The sequence below is a fragment of the Dermacentor silvarum genome, chromosome 2 (genome assembly GCF_013339745.2).
Source record: "Dermacentor silvarum isolate Dsil-2018 chromosome 2, BIME_Dsil_1.4, whole genome shotgun sequence".
NCBI classification, from domain to species: Eukaryota; Metazoa; Arthropoda; class Arachnida; order Ixodida; family Ixodidae; genus Dermacentor; species Dermacentor silvarum.
In genome coordinates this window covers 171,274,626-171,289,338 of record NC_051155.1, presented here as the reverse complement: position 1 = coordinate 171,289,338, position 14,713 = coordinate 171,274,626, and the positions used below count along the sequence as shown (strand labels likewise).

The 14,713-nt window shown below is 47.6% G+C and overlaps 1 protein-coding gene across 4 annotated transcripts in view; it reads right to left on the bottom strand.

Moving 5' to 3' along the window:
* The window catches only part of LOC119442109 (disks large homolog 1), a 673,008-nt gene that overhangs the window by 153,774 nt on the left and 504,521 nt on the right, over positions 1-14,713 (bottom strand). For all 4 annotated transcript variants that reach the window (XM_037706855.2, XM_049661898.1, XM_049661900.1 and 1 more), the window contains one exon: positions 1,857-1,913. In XM_037706855.2, coding sequence (XP_037562783.1) covers positions 1,857-1,913 — 57 coding nt within the window. The remainder of the gene's footprint in view (positions 1-1,856; positions 1,914-14,713) is intronic.

Here is a 14,713-nt window from a genome sequence, read left to right as displayed (position 1 = left end):
AATGTTATTGAGTAAACATTAATTAGTACGTTAATTACTTAATTTGTAGTTCATGTTTCCTGCACGAGCACACTAACTCTCTGTGCAGTATTCTTGCCAATTATTATTATTATTATTATTATTATTATTATTATTATTATTATTATTATTATTATTATTATTACTGCTACTACTACTACTACTTCACTTCAGACATGTCACCATCCCTTCACTATAGCCACCGTACCTTCACAATGGACGGCGCTGCAGAGCCGACTGCGTACGCCAAAAAATATTCACGTCTGCTAAGTAACTCATGCTCGAAAGTTCTTCAGAACTTCTCTGGCACTTATGTCTGAACCCTTACTTCAGCTAAGAACGCCGAGTTTTCGGAAGCTTCCAACTTAAAAAGGAAAGAGGTTTCAAAATTCGGACACCTTTCACAAAATACACGCAGACAGGTTGCTCAACTGAACTCATTGATCGTTTTATCAAAAACTCAAACGTTACGCCATCGACAAGGGACGAAATGAGCGGACAGTATACCATCCGAAACAACCGCACAGCATGCCCATAAAAGAACTGGCCGGCAGTCTGCGACAACTTGCGCTATGGTTGAATGCACGAGTGCGAATGTGAGCCTGCTCATGTTTCAAGCGCATCAGAGGAAGCCCGATATGAAGCTAGCTAACGACTGAACACGACACAAATCTCTTTTGTTTGTCAGTCAATTTACGGATCGGCCGCCTAACGTGGATTCGTCATAGCGGGACGGAATTCAGCACGTCACGCGGTATCCCTGCAGGTAACGGAGCTTTTGTGCGCAAATACTTGCTGGACACACTACCATGTACGCGCAAGTCAAACATGAAGTCATGCGGCTTGGTTCACGCGATTCATGTTCGATTCGCGCGTTTCCTGTGCCGGAAAAAGTTTGAAGAAAGTTGATTGTTTGGTCTATTTTCGAATACAATTTAACCGACCTTATGTTAACGAACAATCAACTAGTTTCGACCATAAATTTGCCACGACCCATGACATTGGTACACGGGAAAGCTAGTGCGAGAATTTCAAAATGGAGTCGCCACGTGCCTTTCTTTCCTACACCCATGGCTTTGACAAACCGAGCCTCCAATGTTAGCAAACGTCACAGGTCTGGTACTCCGGAAACTTCAAGTGTATACTTTAATTTAATCATATATACTTTAATATACTTTAATTTCATCATATCGTATAGTGCGTTTTCAGCACGAAAAAGGCCACGTATTCCAAAGCCATATATGAAAGAAACTGTTCGGGAGCGGTGGGGAGAGGGGGGGTGGTCCTTACGTCAGAACTTTTGGAATATTCAACACTATATGGTATAGCGTCACCGTGGAAGACTCACGCTTCAAGGGTGACCAGAAATATTAGCGTAAAAAAAAAAAAAAATCCGCGGGTGTTTCGAGGCTCAGAACCCCATCCCGGTTACACGGTCCTGACTCATTAAAAACGTGCGAAAAACGTGACAGTCGGCCGCCAATGCAGCACAGAAAATGCAGTGTTTAATGTTCTGCGGCGATTTCCTCGCAATTCCCTTGCAAATGGTGCTGTACTAGACCCTACCCCTTTCCTCTTTCCGGACTTCTTTTCCTGTCCTTTCTTTAATTATTATAATAATTTCTATACCCCTTCTGACTACGCTAGAGGAAGGCGAGCACAAAAAATAATATTAAGCCATTTCTCTAAAGGCGCAGTAAACTTGAAAGAGCACAAGCTACCTATCCTTCCGCACAGCGTATTTCATGCCTGCGCAATAAGCGGGAATTTTTCCCTCACAAGCGAAAAAAAAAAAAAAAACTGTTAATAAAGAAGGGTACTCTCGTGGCGTCACTTACATATCGGTCACCGCCAACGCCGCCGCCGCCACCGCCGCCCAATAGTGGAGTTTGTGCCTGCGAAGGGAAAACATCACCGGTTAACATACCAGTCAGCACGCAAGGTCTTTTCCACGGCAACTTTTATTCCAAGAGCGCAAAGTCGCGAAGTTTCTGGGAACTATTATTACGGCTGCGCTGAGGGCGGCATCGCCGAACGGAGCCGTAAAGTCCCCGTGCAGCAATCGGGGGCAAAAAAGGGCGCAGTAGTGAGTGCCCTACGCCGTCGATGAACGTGGCTTCACGAGCACAAGTCATTAGTGACCGAGGATAAAAAGAATTTGACGCTATTTTCCGTACAGCGTTTTCCCCTAGGCTACGCCAATCCGCAAGTATTGTATCGTTCGCTTCAGATAACCGGTACCAACAGACTTGATCACGCTTTCATGAAGATCGAAAACATTAAATTATGGGGTTTTACGTGCCAAAACCAGTTCTGATTATGAGGCACGCCGTAGTGGGGGACTCCGGAAATTTGGACCACCTGGGGTTCTTTAACGTGCACCTAAATCTAAGTACACGGGTGTTTTCGCATTTCGCCCCCATCGAAATGCGGCCGCCGTGGCCGGGATTCGATCCCGCGACCTCGTGCTCAGCAGCCTAACACCATAGCCACTGAGCAACCGCGGCGGGTGAAGATCGAAAACAAGTTTTATTGCCGCTTTTCCGTAAGTATATGTTGCCGCGGCGACTGTAAGGCTCTCACGAAGCGTAAACGGCAGAAATGCGTGCACGAAACTTGCAATTTTAGGCGCATCTTCTTCCAGTGCACTTACGAACCAACTCTACCTTCTTGCGACATTGGTTCACGCGTGATGTGGGGTGCGGGGGCAGGGGGAGCGGTTTGGACTTCGTCGAGTGTTTTATTCGCTCAATTCAAACACGATTCCCAAAAGAGCAAATGCCAACTCCAGCAGACAATCGACCACTTTTCGGTCGAAGTAAATCGATAAGGCATGTAGGCGAAGTTAAAGGACTCCGAATAACGTGCGGTCGGCTGCGCGCTCCGTTGCATACTCGGCGGTGGGTCACGTGGTCGTAAACAGGTCAGTAGAAAACGTAAAAAGACAGCTTATATCCATTTAACAACAGACATTAACTTAACAGTGATTAAATGAAGGACTATATATAGTACGGAATACATAAACTGCGCGATGAGAATAGAAAGCCGGCGGATCCCACGCCCAGTGGGAATCGATGTTATGCGAATCAGTGTGCGGGGACCCTACCAAGTTAACAAAACGACCACATGAGCACTAAGACGTAGGCGACTGTTTTGTGACCTACATGACACGCATGTCACATGACCTATCACTCACGTTCGTCATACACTCCTGTCATACTATGCCAATTTTAACCAATTTAACCAAGTTAACGAAACGAACATGAGAGCCCCGAGACGTAGGCGACTGTTTGATAATCTATATGACACGCATGTCATGACATTCATGTCATGACCTATCATTTATGTTCGTCAGACACTCTTGGCATACTATACCAATTTTGGTACATAATTTAACGAAACGACCATGAGAGCACTAAGACGTAGGCGGCTGTTTCATGACCTACATGACACGCATGTCATGACATGCGTGTCAAAATGCTTCGCATTTAAATGACTCCTGACGAGCCTGCATATCGCAACGACAGGGCATAGTGGCGCGCTTCACCTCTGTACGCGTTAGATGTGACAACAGTAGCGCATTTACTGTAGTTACATGTGAGCGAGAAAAGGAAGCCTGGAGAGTTCTACATCCCACGGTCCACGTAACAGCAATTGTGACATTGAAAACAAAGTGTACCTTTTAGGCAAAAGGCATAGCGACGCAAAAGGCAAAGTGCAGGCAATGATGACGATGGCGATCTCAACCAAGAATCGGACTTTCAATAGTCAATGAAATCAAAAGAACAGACCACTACGCTGACACTCATACTCGCTGTTCGCCGCGTTGAGCATCAATATTTGCTAAGTAACTTTCGAAAACTTGGCCACGTGTATTATTATTGCCTTTCGGGAAAGTTCACGCCGGCGGAATTAGTTAACATTTTTTGTGGGCCTACATTAAATGTGACGTCCGGCGGCGCCAACTTATGCTCGTGACGTCACGATCTGCAGCCGAAAATTATTTTAAAAAGGAAAGAAAAAAAATGTCGAGGAAGGAAAAAAATATGCACATCAAACGCACATGTTGCAATCTACGAGGGCGAGTCTGAAAGTCTCTGACCCTATTCTATATTAGCCAAAATAAGGTACATACAGGTAATTACAAATATACGTACTACTCTATGCACCTTACACTATTTTTCCACAGAGTCCCCACGCCATTTCAGACATTTGTCCAATTGCAGCACTGAATTTGAGATGCCCATGTGGTAGAATTCGTCCGGCTAACTGTGGAACGACCATCGGACGGCTGTCTAGGCTTCATCAATGGACGTGAATCGCTGTCCTGCCAGGAACTTTTCCAGCCGACCGAAAACGTGCAAATCGCCTTTCCCCATACGTGGGCTACATTTCCCAGTGAATTTCGATGGGCGTTCGTCCCTTGCTCCATAGAAAACGAATCACACTTCGTTGCTCGTACGCCGTGGACGTGTGAAACACGACCGCCATCTTCAACAACTGACAGCAGCGCCGTGCCGCGGAGCTACCGGCAGACAAGGCCGGGCCGGTCCAAGAAAGCTCCGCCGCTAGGAATGGATATTTTGACTTCGCATTTACAACCATAATTTGGCTAAAAAAATAGGGGCAAATACTTCCTGATTCGCTCTCGTTTGTGAAGCGGTTAATTATATACTACAGAACTAACGGCGATGCGTGCAATTGTGTTTGTTTTCATACTACGCGACGTATAATCTCGCGCAATGTTTACGTTTATGACCCGCAGAGGTCACAACTTTAATCCTGTGCAACGTTTATATACGTACGCACTACACCACTCACGAGCTATGCAGAAATTCAAAGTCCCAATCAGGCGGACGCCGAGTGCGAGACGTCCGCAGTGATGTCAGGAGAACGAGGTATGTGACACTTGTCGAAGAAAGAATGTTGGTGACATGTGTGTGCACAGAGAAATACAACGTACGTCTAAACACATTTATGGTTGCTATACATTTTTTTTTCTATACCTCTCGTGTAGCTGTGGCGCAGATGCCCATTCAGAAAAGCCCATACTCAGGCAAATAAAGCGTCACTTTTAAAGAAAAAAAATCAAAGTACAACTACATCAGCGTCATACAAATGTTGATGATAGTAGTTAGCTAGGCGAGTTGGTATATGATCATTTTTTTTGAAAAAAAAAAAGCGAGTAACACAAGGGGCAACGTAGAGACACTATGAATTGTATTGATACACGCGTCCTGTGTTACTCATCTTTTCATACCCTATAACCTTCGTTCTACGCGCCTTTTCCAAATTGAACCATATATGAACGTTATGAAAGTGTGACAAGTTATGAGTGAAGTATCAACTGGCTTCTGACGATGCTCACTAAGAATTCTAAACTCAGATTGGAGTAAGCGACGGCTCTCCCACCGCTGTGATATAGCACAGGCCCAACATTTTTTTTTTTTTTTAAACAGAGGGAATCTCGAAAGCGATAACATAGGCAATCACATCGCCCACCCCCCTTTCTTCTAGAAGGAAATAAAAGAAAGTAACTTGGCCACTCCGATTCCAACCACCATTTTACGCCGTTCCTTCTACTGCAGATAACTAAAAATGAGGGAGAGAGAGAGAGACCAGAAAAGCTACAGGCCCTAAAGAAAAAGTTAGAACGTAGTGAAAGTAAAATATAGGGAAACAATGCAGGGGCGCTAGAATGACTACTTGAGAGAAATAGACCCGATGGGATACTAGAAAGAACCAACTGAGCACGGCGCGATGGAGTTATGGCACGTCAAAGCATCCCGTGACGCGCGCACACATATACACAAGGAAAAAAAAAAGAAGTAACAAGAGCCAAACGAACACCTAGAACCACACCAAAAGGATGAACGACCAAGCAACGACGGCGACCTACATACGTAGAAGCTCGATTCGTTTCTCTTCCTCCTCCACAAGCTCGATTCGAATCCTCAACCGAGCAGCGTGAAAATCTCTCGCTTCCGCCGTTGGGATGCCGCCTGACACCTCCGACAGATAGGGCCGCACGAAAAAGGGAGGGAGGTGGGGGGTCGCCATTTCTGTTCGGCTGATAGATATCAACCGAGACGTCCAACACGAGCGCTTAACGACCGTTACTATATATTATATCGCCGTTCGAGTATGTCTCTCTCTCTTTCTTTTAAAATTTCCTTTCAGACCAGATATACTGGTAAGGCGGCCGAAATCCTCAGAAAGAACAAGACGGAGTGTGGACGCGAACGAAAAGACGGTGTCACCTACAGAGATGCCGGCAAACAAGAAGTAAGAATTGGAAAAAAGAGATACTAATGCCAGAATTGACGCCTAGGACGTTATATACGAGTGGGCCAAAATCAATGGAAAGATGCGTCGATCAACTTGTAGCTTTGGCTCCGCACGGTTGGTCCCATTGGCTATTCGACCGTGACGAAGGACGAGCGCCCACCGGGCGAGAAGAGAAACGGCGCGATACAAGAACGACGGCGACCGACTTCCCAAATGCTCTGGCCTGCGAGTAAGAAGAGACCGGAACAAGGGGGCGCCGCAGGAACGGATAAAAAATGGTTGCCGCTTGTATACAGACACCCTGTACATACAATAAGAGAGAGAGGGGTGGGGACGCACCAGTCGGTGGCCGCATCGACACAGCGCACGTAGCAGACGCTCCTGTCGTCGTCGTACGCATCTTATTCGCCGACGCTCCGCTTTGTACGCTAGCCCGTCAACCATTGCTTCGGCTGCAGCGAGCGACAAGCTTCTTTCTGTATCTCAACGTGCACGGGGCAAATGAATAATGTATAAGCGCGGGAAAGGAAGGGGGGGGGGGGGCGGTACACCGGGTCGAAATTTAGCCGCGAGGAGATAGAGACACACTAGATAACACACAGAGGTACCATGTATAACATATATGGAGCACGGAAAAGCGCAGTACAATAGAAGCAGATATCGCGAGTATGATCGAGAACAGGCCTGCACAATTGTCGACACAGTATACGTATACAAGAGACGAGCGGCAAGCGCGGGCGAGCAAAAAAAAAAAAAGTCTATGTTTTTTCTATAATACTAACATCGAAATCAGGGTGCAAGCACCTTAATTACCGTTATTAAAGGCGTACTAAGAAAAGGTCAAGTCAGTTTATACTATAGCTCTCTTAAAAAAAAAAAAAAAAAAAAAAAAAAAAAACCATCATTTGTGGAGAAAAGCGCAATGCCTGCCGCAGTGGCTCAGTGGCTATGGCCGTGGGCTTGATTACCGGTCGCGGCGGCCCCATTCCGATGGGGCTTCTGAAATACCAAGGCACTCTTGCACATTGATCTAAGTGCACATTAAAGAACCTCAGGTTGCCAAAATTAATTAGAAGCCCTCGATATATTTAGCAAGGCCCATACATTTCATGTCCCAGAAATTTGATCTATCGATCTTCCGTGATATTTCTCTTTAGTGTCCTACAAAGGAGCTTTAGCGTCCTATTAAAGGAGCTTACTGTTTTATTCCTCTGATACATTTTCAATGTGTTACAGGAATGAGCATGAACTATTCCTAATCGACGAGTCGGGATTAGGGCACGTATAGTAGCTTCGAGAGCAAGTGCCTCGAAGCAAGTGCATGCCTTTCACTTCGTCGATACAGTTTCGCTCGCTGCACGCATGCTGCTCTCGGCTACCGCGGTCTATTTCTGATATCGTACGCTTTCAGCCAGCAATAGCTCCGCAAGTTGTTGCTCGCATTAAAAGGTAGAACGTGCGCACTAGTAAACGTTGACTATGAGACCGGTCTGTCTCTGGGTTTTCGTCACCATTTATTGGTATCCGCCAATGCGAGTGTCCTTACGTCCCACGAACGGCACCAAGTATAACCGAATACAGCGCAGGGACTGCTCTAACATCAGCTCGTCAAAAATCCGCGATACCCGGCCATCTCACAATGACTGCCACCGTTAATGCGATCAGCAAGCAAGCAATGCAGCGATACACCGTATTGCCATCCCCGAAACGCGTCATGTATTAGACGTGTACTGCAGCATGCATGGCTCATCTTTCGCGCTTCCGTTTGCACACGTTGCGACGCCTAGCGGCGCCACCGCCAAGTGCGCGCGCGTGGCTACCGAGATGTGGTGCGCGCCGGTCAGTGCGAACGCCGAGAAACGCGTCGTGCACGTACAATGCTATTCTCTCGCGTTTTGACGATGATGAATTACTGGTATCCCCTTCAAAAAGGGGCGGTTACAAACGGTCACCTAGCCTGCCTGTGGCGAGGGGGACTTCACCACACGCAAAGCTCGCTAGCATTTTGCCTATCCCTTGTTGATCCTTCTCTTTTCCTTAAAACCTCTATATCTACATTGTACATATGCCTTTATCGGATGCGGTTCTATCCATCTGTTCCATGCTGACCTGTTAATGCTTTCTTTGGACACGCTTCGCCAGTCTATCGCTCTACCGCGAAGTCCGCTCGTGGCCTCCAAGACGCGAAAGCCAGTGCATAAAAAGAATTATTGTAGAGCGGCAGTTTTCACATACTAATATTGTTCGACGTCTTTCTTTCTGTCACTGGATTGAGAAGCAAGCCTAAACCGTCCTGTTAAATTGTATGACACATGAATACGCTGCCAAAGGCAACATTTTTCCAGAAACCACGAGCGTTTATTTGCCAATTTGCCTATAGCATTTACAATAACTAAAGAAAAGGAATTGAGCTGTGAGCCGATTTCAGTTGTCGCGGCCCTCTTTCAGGGTAGAAGTGTAGGCAAACTCTGGCTTCACTCTGGCTTCACCTGTGCTAGTAAGAAACTGCGGGGGCTACCACTCCAGCAAATATTTTTAAACCTCCGTGCGCGCCTTCCACCTAGCTCCGGAGTCGACGAACGTGGGCGCACGTGTGAAATTGAGTAGGCGACGGACGAGTTCGTTGTCGTGAACGCTTTGGTATTTCACGTGAACACCATGCCTGCTTCAACATCACCACCACCACCAACACCGTGACGTCGGATACCGATGATTCACGTCACTCAGATGTTATCCACCCATGCCGGCGCGAATTTTGAAACCTGAAATCTGGAAACCTAAGAATGCTAACTGCATCAATACCTCATTAAGACGCACCATACGAGCTCTAATAACAACATGTGGTGGACTATCCCAGGTGGCAACACCCACCAGGAGAGGTGGTATTGCGGAGATTATACGCTGTGGGGGCGGCACTATCCCATCGGTTTTCTATATGCCTAGACAAAAAACCTCCGTTGACCATTCGGGGGTATACCTGCTTATATTGTTCAGCTTGAGGCTCTCTTGTGGACCTGCCCTGGTCTTAACAAGGCCCTAGACTGCAAACAGTGGTCCTTCATGACACGAGACCACAGGACAATATGATTCCTGACACCCGTGTGCGTGCGTTGCAGTGCACGTTAAAGAACCCCAGGTGGTAAAAATTAACCCGGCGCCCTCCACTACGGCGTGCCTCAATCAGAACTGGTTTTGGCACGTAAAACCCCAGAAAGAAGAAGCTCCATGGGCCCAGGCATCTAACCCTACGTATATGTACATCGCCTAAACCGCGTGTAATTGTGTATATAATAATTTATGTCACTGGGCAAACTTCCGGGAAAAACAAAAGAAACAGTATGAAACTCGAAGCAATAATGCCGCGCGCGAACACTGTCTAATTCGTTCGCTGCTGGCAGGGCGACTCGAGCAGTGGCGTATGAAAAGCGCTGTATACGTATATATACGCTACATTTAGCCGTTACGCGGCCAAGTGGGACGTAATCTCTTGCGCATGAGCGATTACCCCCCCCCCTCCCCCTTTTCAACAACGTGAGTACACGCCACCAGAACGTTAACAGACGCATAATTAAGCAGATTTCGCCATGGTTATTAACTCGGCTGTCAGACACCGGTGCAGCAGTGAACGCAAAATGAGCAAAAGAACCAACTGCGGAACGCCACGAGCTAGCCGGGACACAAGGAGGTGCAAAGAAATGTCACCAGCCGAGCGAGCTCCACCCTCCAGAGTTTACGCAGGCGCTGCTGTTGCCCAAGAGGACAAACATAAGAACGCAAGTACATCAGACGATGCAGACAGCCGCTAGAAAATGGGGGAAAAAAAAAAAAAAAACTGAAGAGGCGCTATGATGGAGGAATGACAGAAAATGAAGCGAATGCAGGCAGACACTGTTGAAGATAACCAATAAAAAAAGTAAAAAAAAAGAAAGGTCATTAAAGGGAACAATGACGACAGACAAGCCTTATGGGCTCGGGGACAGCGCTATTTTCGCTCAGCGCGCGCTCGAGTATGTAAGTTAGCCGGCGCCCTCACCGAGCACGGAAATGACACTTCATCATTTCAAGCTCGCGGCGGTGTCGCAAGCCAGGAGTTTATCCGCAACGTACGCTCTATATAAGTGTTCGTCTCCCAAGTTAATGAATTTCTCCACACGGCCGGGCTATGAAGGGCTAAACGTAAAGTCTTGTTTGGTTTTTTTCTTGTTATTTCGGTTTCTCAGAACTTACGGTGGAATAAACACTAACAAATAACGAAAGTGAAGCACGGGCCGAAAAAGATGATGTTGCTTGGCTGATGAGGTGATGAGGTGGCTCGACCGAGCCACTTTCACTGAAGAAAACCGATGAACACTTTCGAGCTTTGCGGTAATGCCAGTCAAAATATACGCGCAGTAGAGGATAGACTATGCAAGCGCAACTGCTGCATCGTCAAAGTTCGTATAGCAGGTCCTCTGTTTCAACGAGTAAGCCAAATAACTTTGCAATAAAAGGGTCTGCAAGCAGACCAGAAACACGATGTACTTCGGTCCGCAAAAATAAGCAAACAAAAAATTCTGAGATAAGGCGCTTGCATCCTCACCGAGATATAAGAAGAGCTTTCCTCGGTGCATGAGCGGCATCGCACGACCGTCATAAGCACGGACGCGCACACTTAGTCAGGGATCAGAAAAAAGCGACCAGGCATATTAAGTTAGACAAGAGTTACCGGTGACGTACATCGGCGAAATTAGCCTAACACATGCTACGCTTGTGAGGGCATACCACATGTGTGAACATTAGGGCAGAGACAGCCCGTGGTGACAGAAAAAAAGCGGGGGTGGGGGGGTAGTGTTACCTCGCTGTCACCGCAACCACGTAGGGAGTATAATACATTGCGCTAGCGCTACAGTCGTGAACACTGGCCTGCTCAGGCAGTGCACAATTTTAGTGTGCATAAGTGTCAACGGCGGCAAACGCAACGCGACTCAAATGCCTCAAGCACTCCAGGCGGATTTCTGCCGTCGGCGTCACCGTGAGGTTCCTTATAAAGTCCAAGGGCGATAAAATAATCGCCGCGCGCCGTATATGCGAGTGAAAGAGTGCGAAGGTGAGCCGGCGATCGCGGCTCAATCTCGTGCACGTAAGGGAGGGCAGGGGGAAGGATGCGCCAGTCGTGCGCAACGCTCCGGAGCGAGGGCGTTCCACTCCGGGCGGCCCGAGCGGTCGCGCGCACCCGACCGCAAGGCTTCCGCGGGGGGGGGGGGGGGGGGGAGAGAGGTCTAAAGCCCCTTGATGTTAGAAAGTAGCGACACTCTCCCCCACGCGCGCGCTTTCCTCCTCAATTCTCCTCGGATTTGTCCCCCTCACCGGGCCGGCGCGGCGCTGAACCCTCCAGTGGCTCGCTGCAGCCGCATTAGAATCAATGCGCGCGCTTGTTTATTCGGCCCTTTGAAGCGTTGTATGGGAATTTATCCCTTGTGAAACTGTCATGACGAAAGTACGTTTCCGATAGAACGTCGTGCCATTCATTTAGGACGCTTCGATGAATACAAGCGGAAGCGCTCCGAAAAAATGAGTACCAAGCAGTGGCTGAGCTGTTTACCTCTACGTCGCCACTTGGGTTGTCCGTAACGCGGAGGTGTATTGGGTGCATACAATATAAGCAGCGTATAGTATAAACGAGAATTTGGTTCACTATCTTCGCTCTTAAAAGGCTCAGAGAAGGTAACCAAGAAGAAATGTGATAGTTTACTTAAAGTGAATTCGCCAAAATGAGTGGGCCAAAAGCCTTTGTACCAATGCCACTGTGCGAAATACGTGCTGTGTTTGCGAAACAGCCAACATAGAACTTTACACACGCGCCTGTATTCCGTCACTATGAAACGACGAGAAATTACATTCCATCACCTCTGGGAGTAACCTAAGTCTCTCTCTCAAAAAAAAAAAAAAAAAAAAGGCTGATTGCTTACACGGAAACTGCTAAGACTGGCACTTGATAATTAACTTACAGACTTCAAGATGTCAAGTTTATCAGAATTGAGGGAGATTATCAGAAGCGCGTGGCTTGTACTTAATGAGCATGCGCGAATAATACATAATACCGCTTATATCTACCTATATATTGCGGTTCATGCCTTCGCAACATAAAGTACATAAAGAAAAAAAATGCTCACAGTATTGAAACTTTGCAAAGATACAATAAGCACGCAATAAGAGTAAAATAGTTCCTTGGCTTCACAAGTATCAGGCGCAAGGATCACACGCACACACACATACATGCACACATATACACGCACACAAGCACGCACATACACAAACACACGCACACAACTACAAAATATGAGTTACAGGCATTAACTCACAAATTACATACATTTGAAAACTAACGCACGCGCGAAAACACAAAAAGCTTTGTCACGGCTCGAAGAGTCAACGAAAATTTCAGCCGATTCACTTAAAAAAAACTATATGCACAATTATCGGTGCTCTGTATTAAACTGAACGAAGAGTCTGGCTATGCGAAGAGCATTAAAATCTCCATGCAACTTCATCCACAAATATGAGGAAAGCTGCAACATTCACCTCGCAAAGAACGGCGTGCTTAGAAGGGGCGAAATCCCTTCTCCCGATGTTATGGAGCCACTGCTTCCGACGCACGACATTCCGTTCACCTCGGGGGATATAAAATAAGGCTTTCCCTTTCTCTGGCCTCCTGCTGCATTGAAACGCGCAGCAGCAAGGCATTTTCACGGAGAACGAATCTCAGATTCCTACGAAAGGATGGAAAAACTTGGGAAACACACGTTCGGAGCGGCAGGGCGACCACCACTTGGACTGCTCATGGCGAGCGGGAGAAACTAAAGGCGCGCGAAAGCAAGTTTCGCGTTGGCGCTGAGCCGTGCTCCCTCAAGGGCTGCAGAAGATAGCGCCAACCTTTCCCTTTCCCTCAAGAACCACTTACTTACCCGCTGAATGGCTGCGGCGCTCGAGACTACCTCGTCAGGTGACCCTGACGTCACGAAAACGGCGCGAAACTTGGTGGTAAGTGGTTCTTGAGGGAAAGGGAAAGGTTGGCGCTATCTTCTGCAGCCCTTGAGGGAGCACGGCTCAGCGCCAGCGTGGCGGATGCGCTGCCTCCGCGAAAGAGGGGGAGAAAAAGAGGAGGTTGACCGCGCCGGCGAGGGCGTTGCGGCGTAGATCAAAGCGTGTCGCTACTTTTCCAACATCAAGGGGTTTTAGAGAGGTCTACGCAAGCGCGCCCCGGCTCGGTCTGCTGTATATTGAAGCAACTGCGGCGGGGACAGAGTCCGCCCTACGCTCTGTTTTCGCGGCTTAGCTCGCGTTGATGCGAGCGCCGGCACGAAAGTCAATTCATTCGCTGCTGCTGCCCAGCTTCTCATTACAGCGTTTTGACAGCGAGTTTCTGCGGTCATCGATTGAGATGCGTTCATGTTTGCTTTCGAGCGCGTGCACCATGCTTGTTAATTTAGTTCGTATGACTATGTTTATAAGTTTATACGGTCGATAAAACTACTATCGTTAATTCGTTTAGCTGTGCACTAATTTGCTATTGCAATCGATGCTTCGCCTTTCGGGCGATACTGCGACTTTTTTTTATTCTTTATGAAAATTATAGTGCAACTGGCCTGTTTTCTTTGATTGCTAGTCAAGCAATTGGGAAAAGCTTTATTTTTTGTTCGTTTTTGTAACACTAATATTGCCTTTTATTTGTTCAATTCTTTCAATTGTGTTTTAAATGTACCGCCCGTTTCTTGGCCAATCTCCTGTGGTGGGTATGTGCATTAACTTACACATCATCACTGTCACGGAGCTCCTGGCCAGCCGCGGCGCTGTGACAAGCCATGGCGGCAGCCATCGCGACTAACCACAATTGAACCAGAGTCGCCTGCGCTCCCGGTGTTGAAAACCTCCGTTTGGGTGGTGGGCTTTGTCCTCATATACTTCCTCGCGAATATTTTATTCGACGACCCTTCTGAGACCTGTGGAACCACAGCCAAGACAGTTAGACGTGTCGAGAAATCAATGATAGAATCGAACGGTCCCTCCGATCACCCCGAGACAGACGCAGCCGAATCAGCCACCCAATCTGCCGTCCAATAAACCACCCCATCAGACGTCGAATGAACCGCTCGTGGAACAACCCACAAAATAAGGATGGACCAGCGAAGGCTGGTGACGACGAGCCGCGCGAAGGACGCCAGAATACCCAGAAGACGGATGAGGCCACACACCAGCCGACCAGCACAGTGAACATCGAAGCCAGCACGCTGCCCAGTATAGTATAGCTCCCACTCAAATTGGCAGCAGCGGTTCAGAACCACCGCGCTTGCCACATGCCCCTTCTTTCGGTTGCGCATTCAACTCGGAAAAGTGCGCTAAATGGCAAGTAAATAAGCCACATATTCTG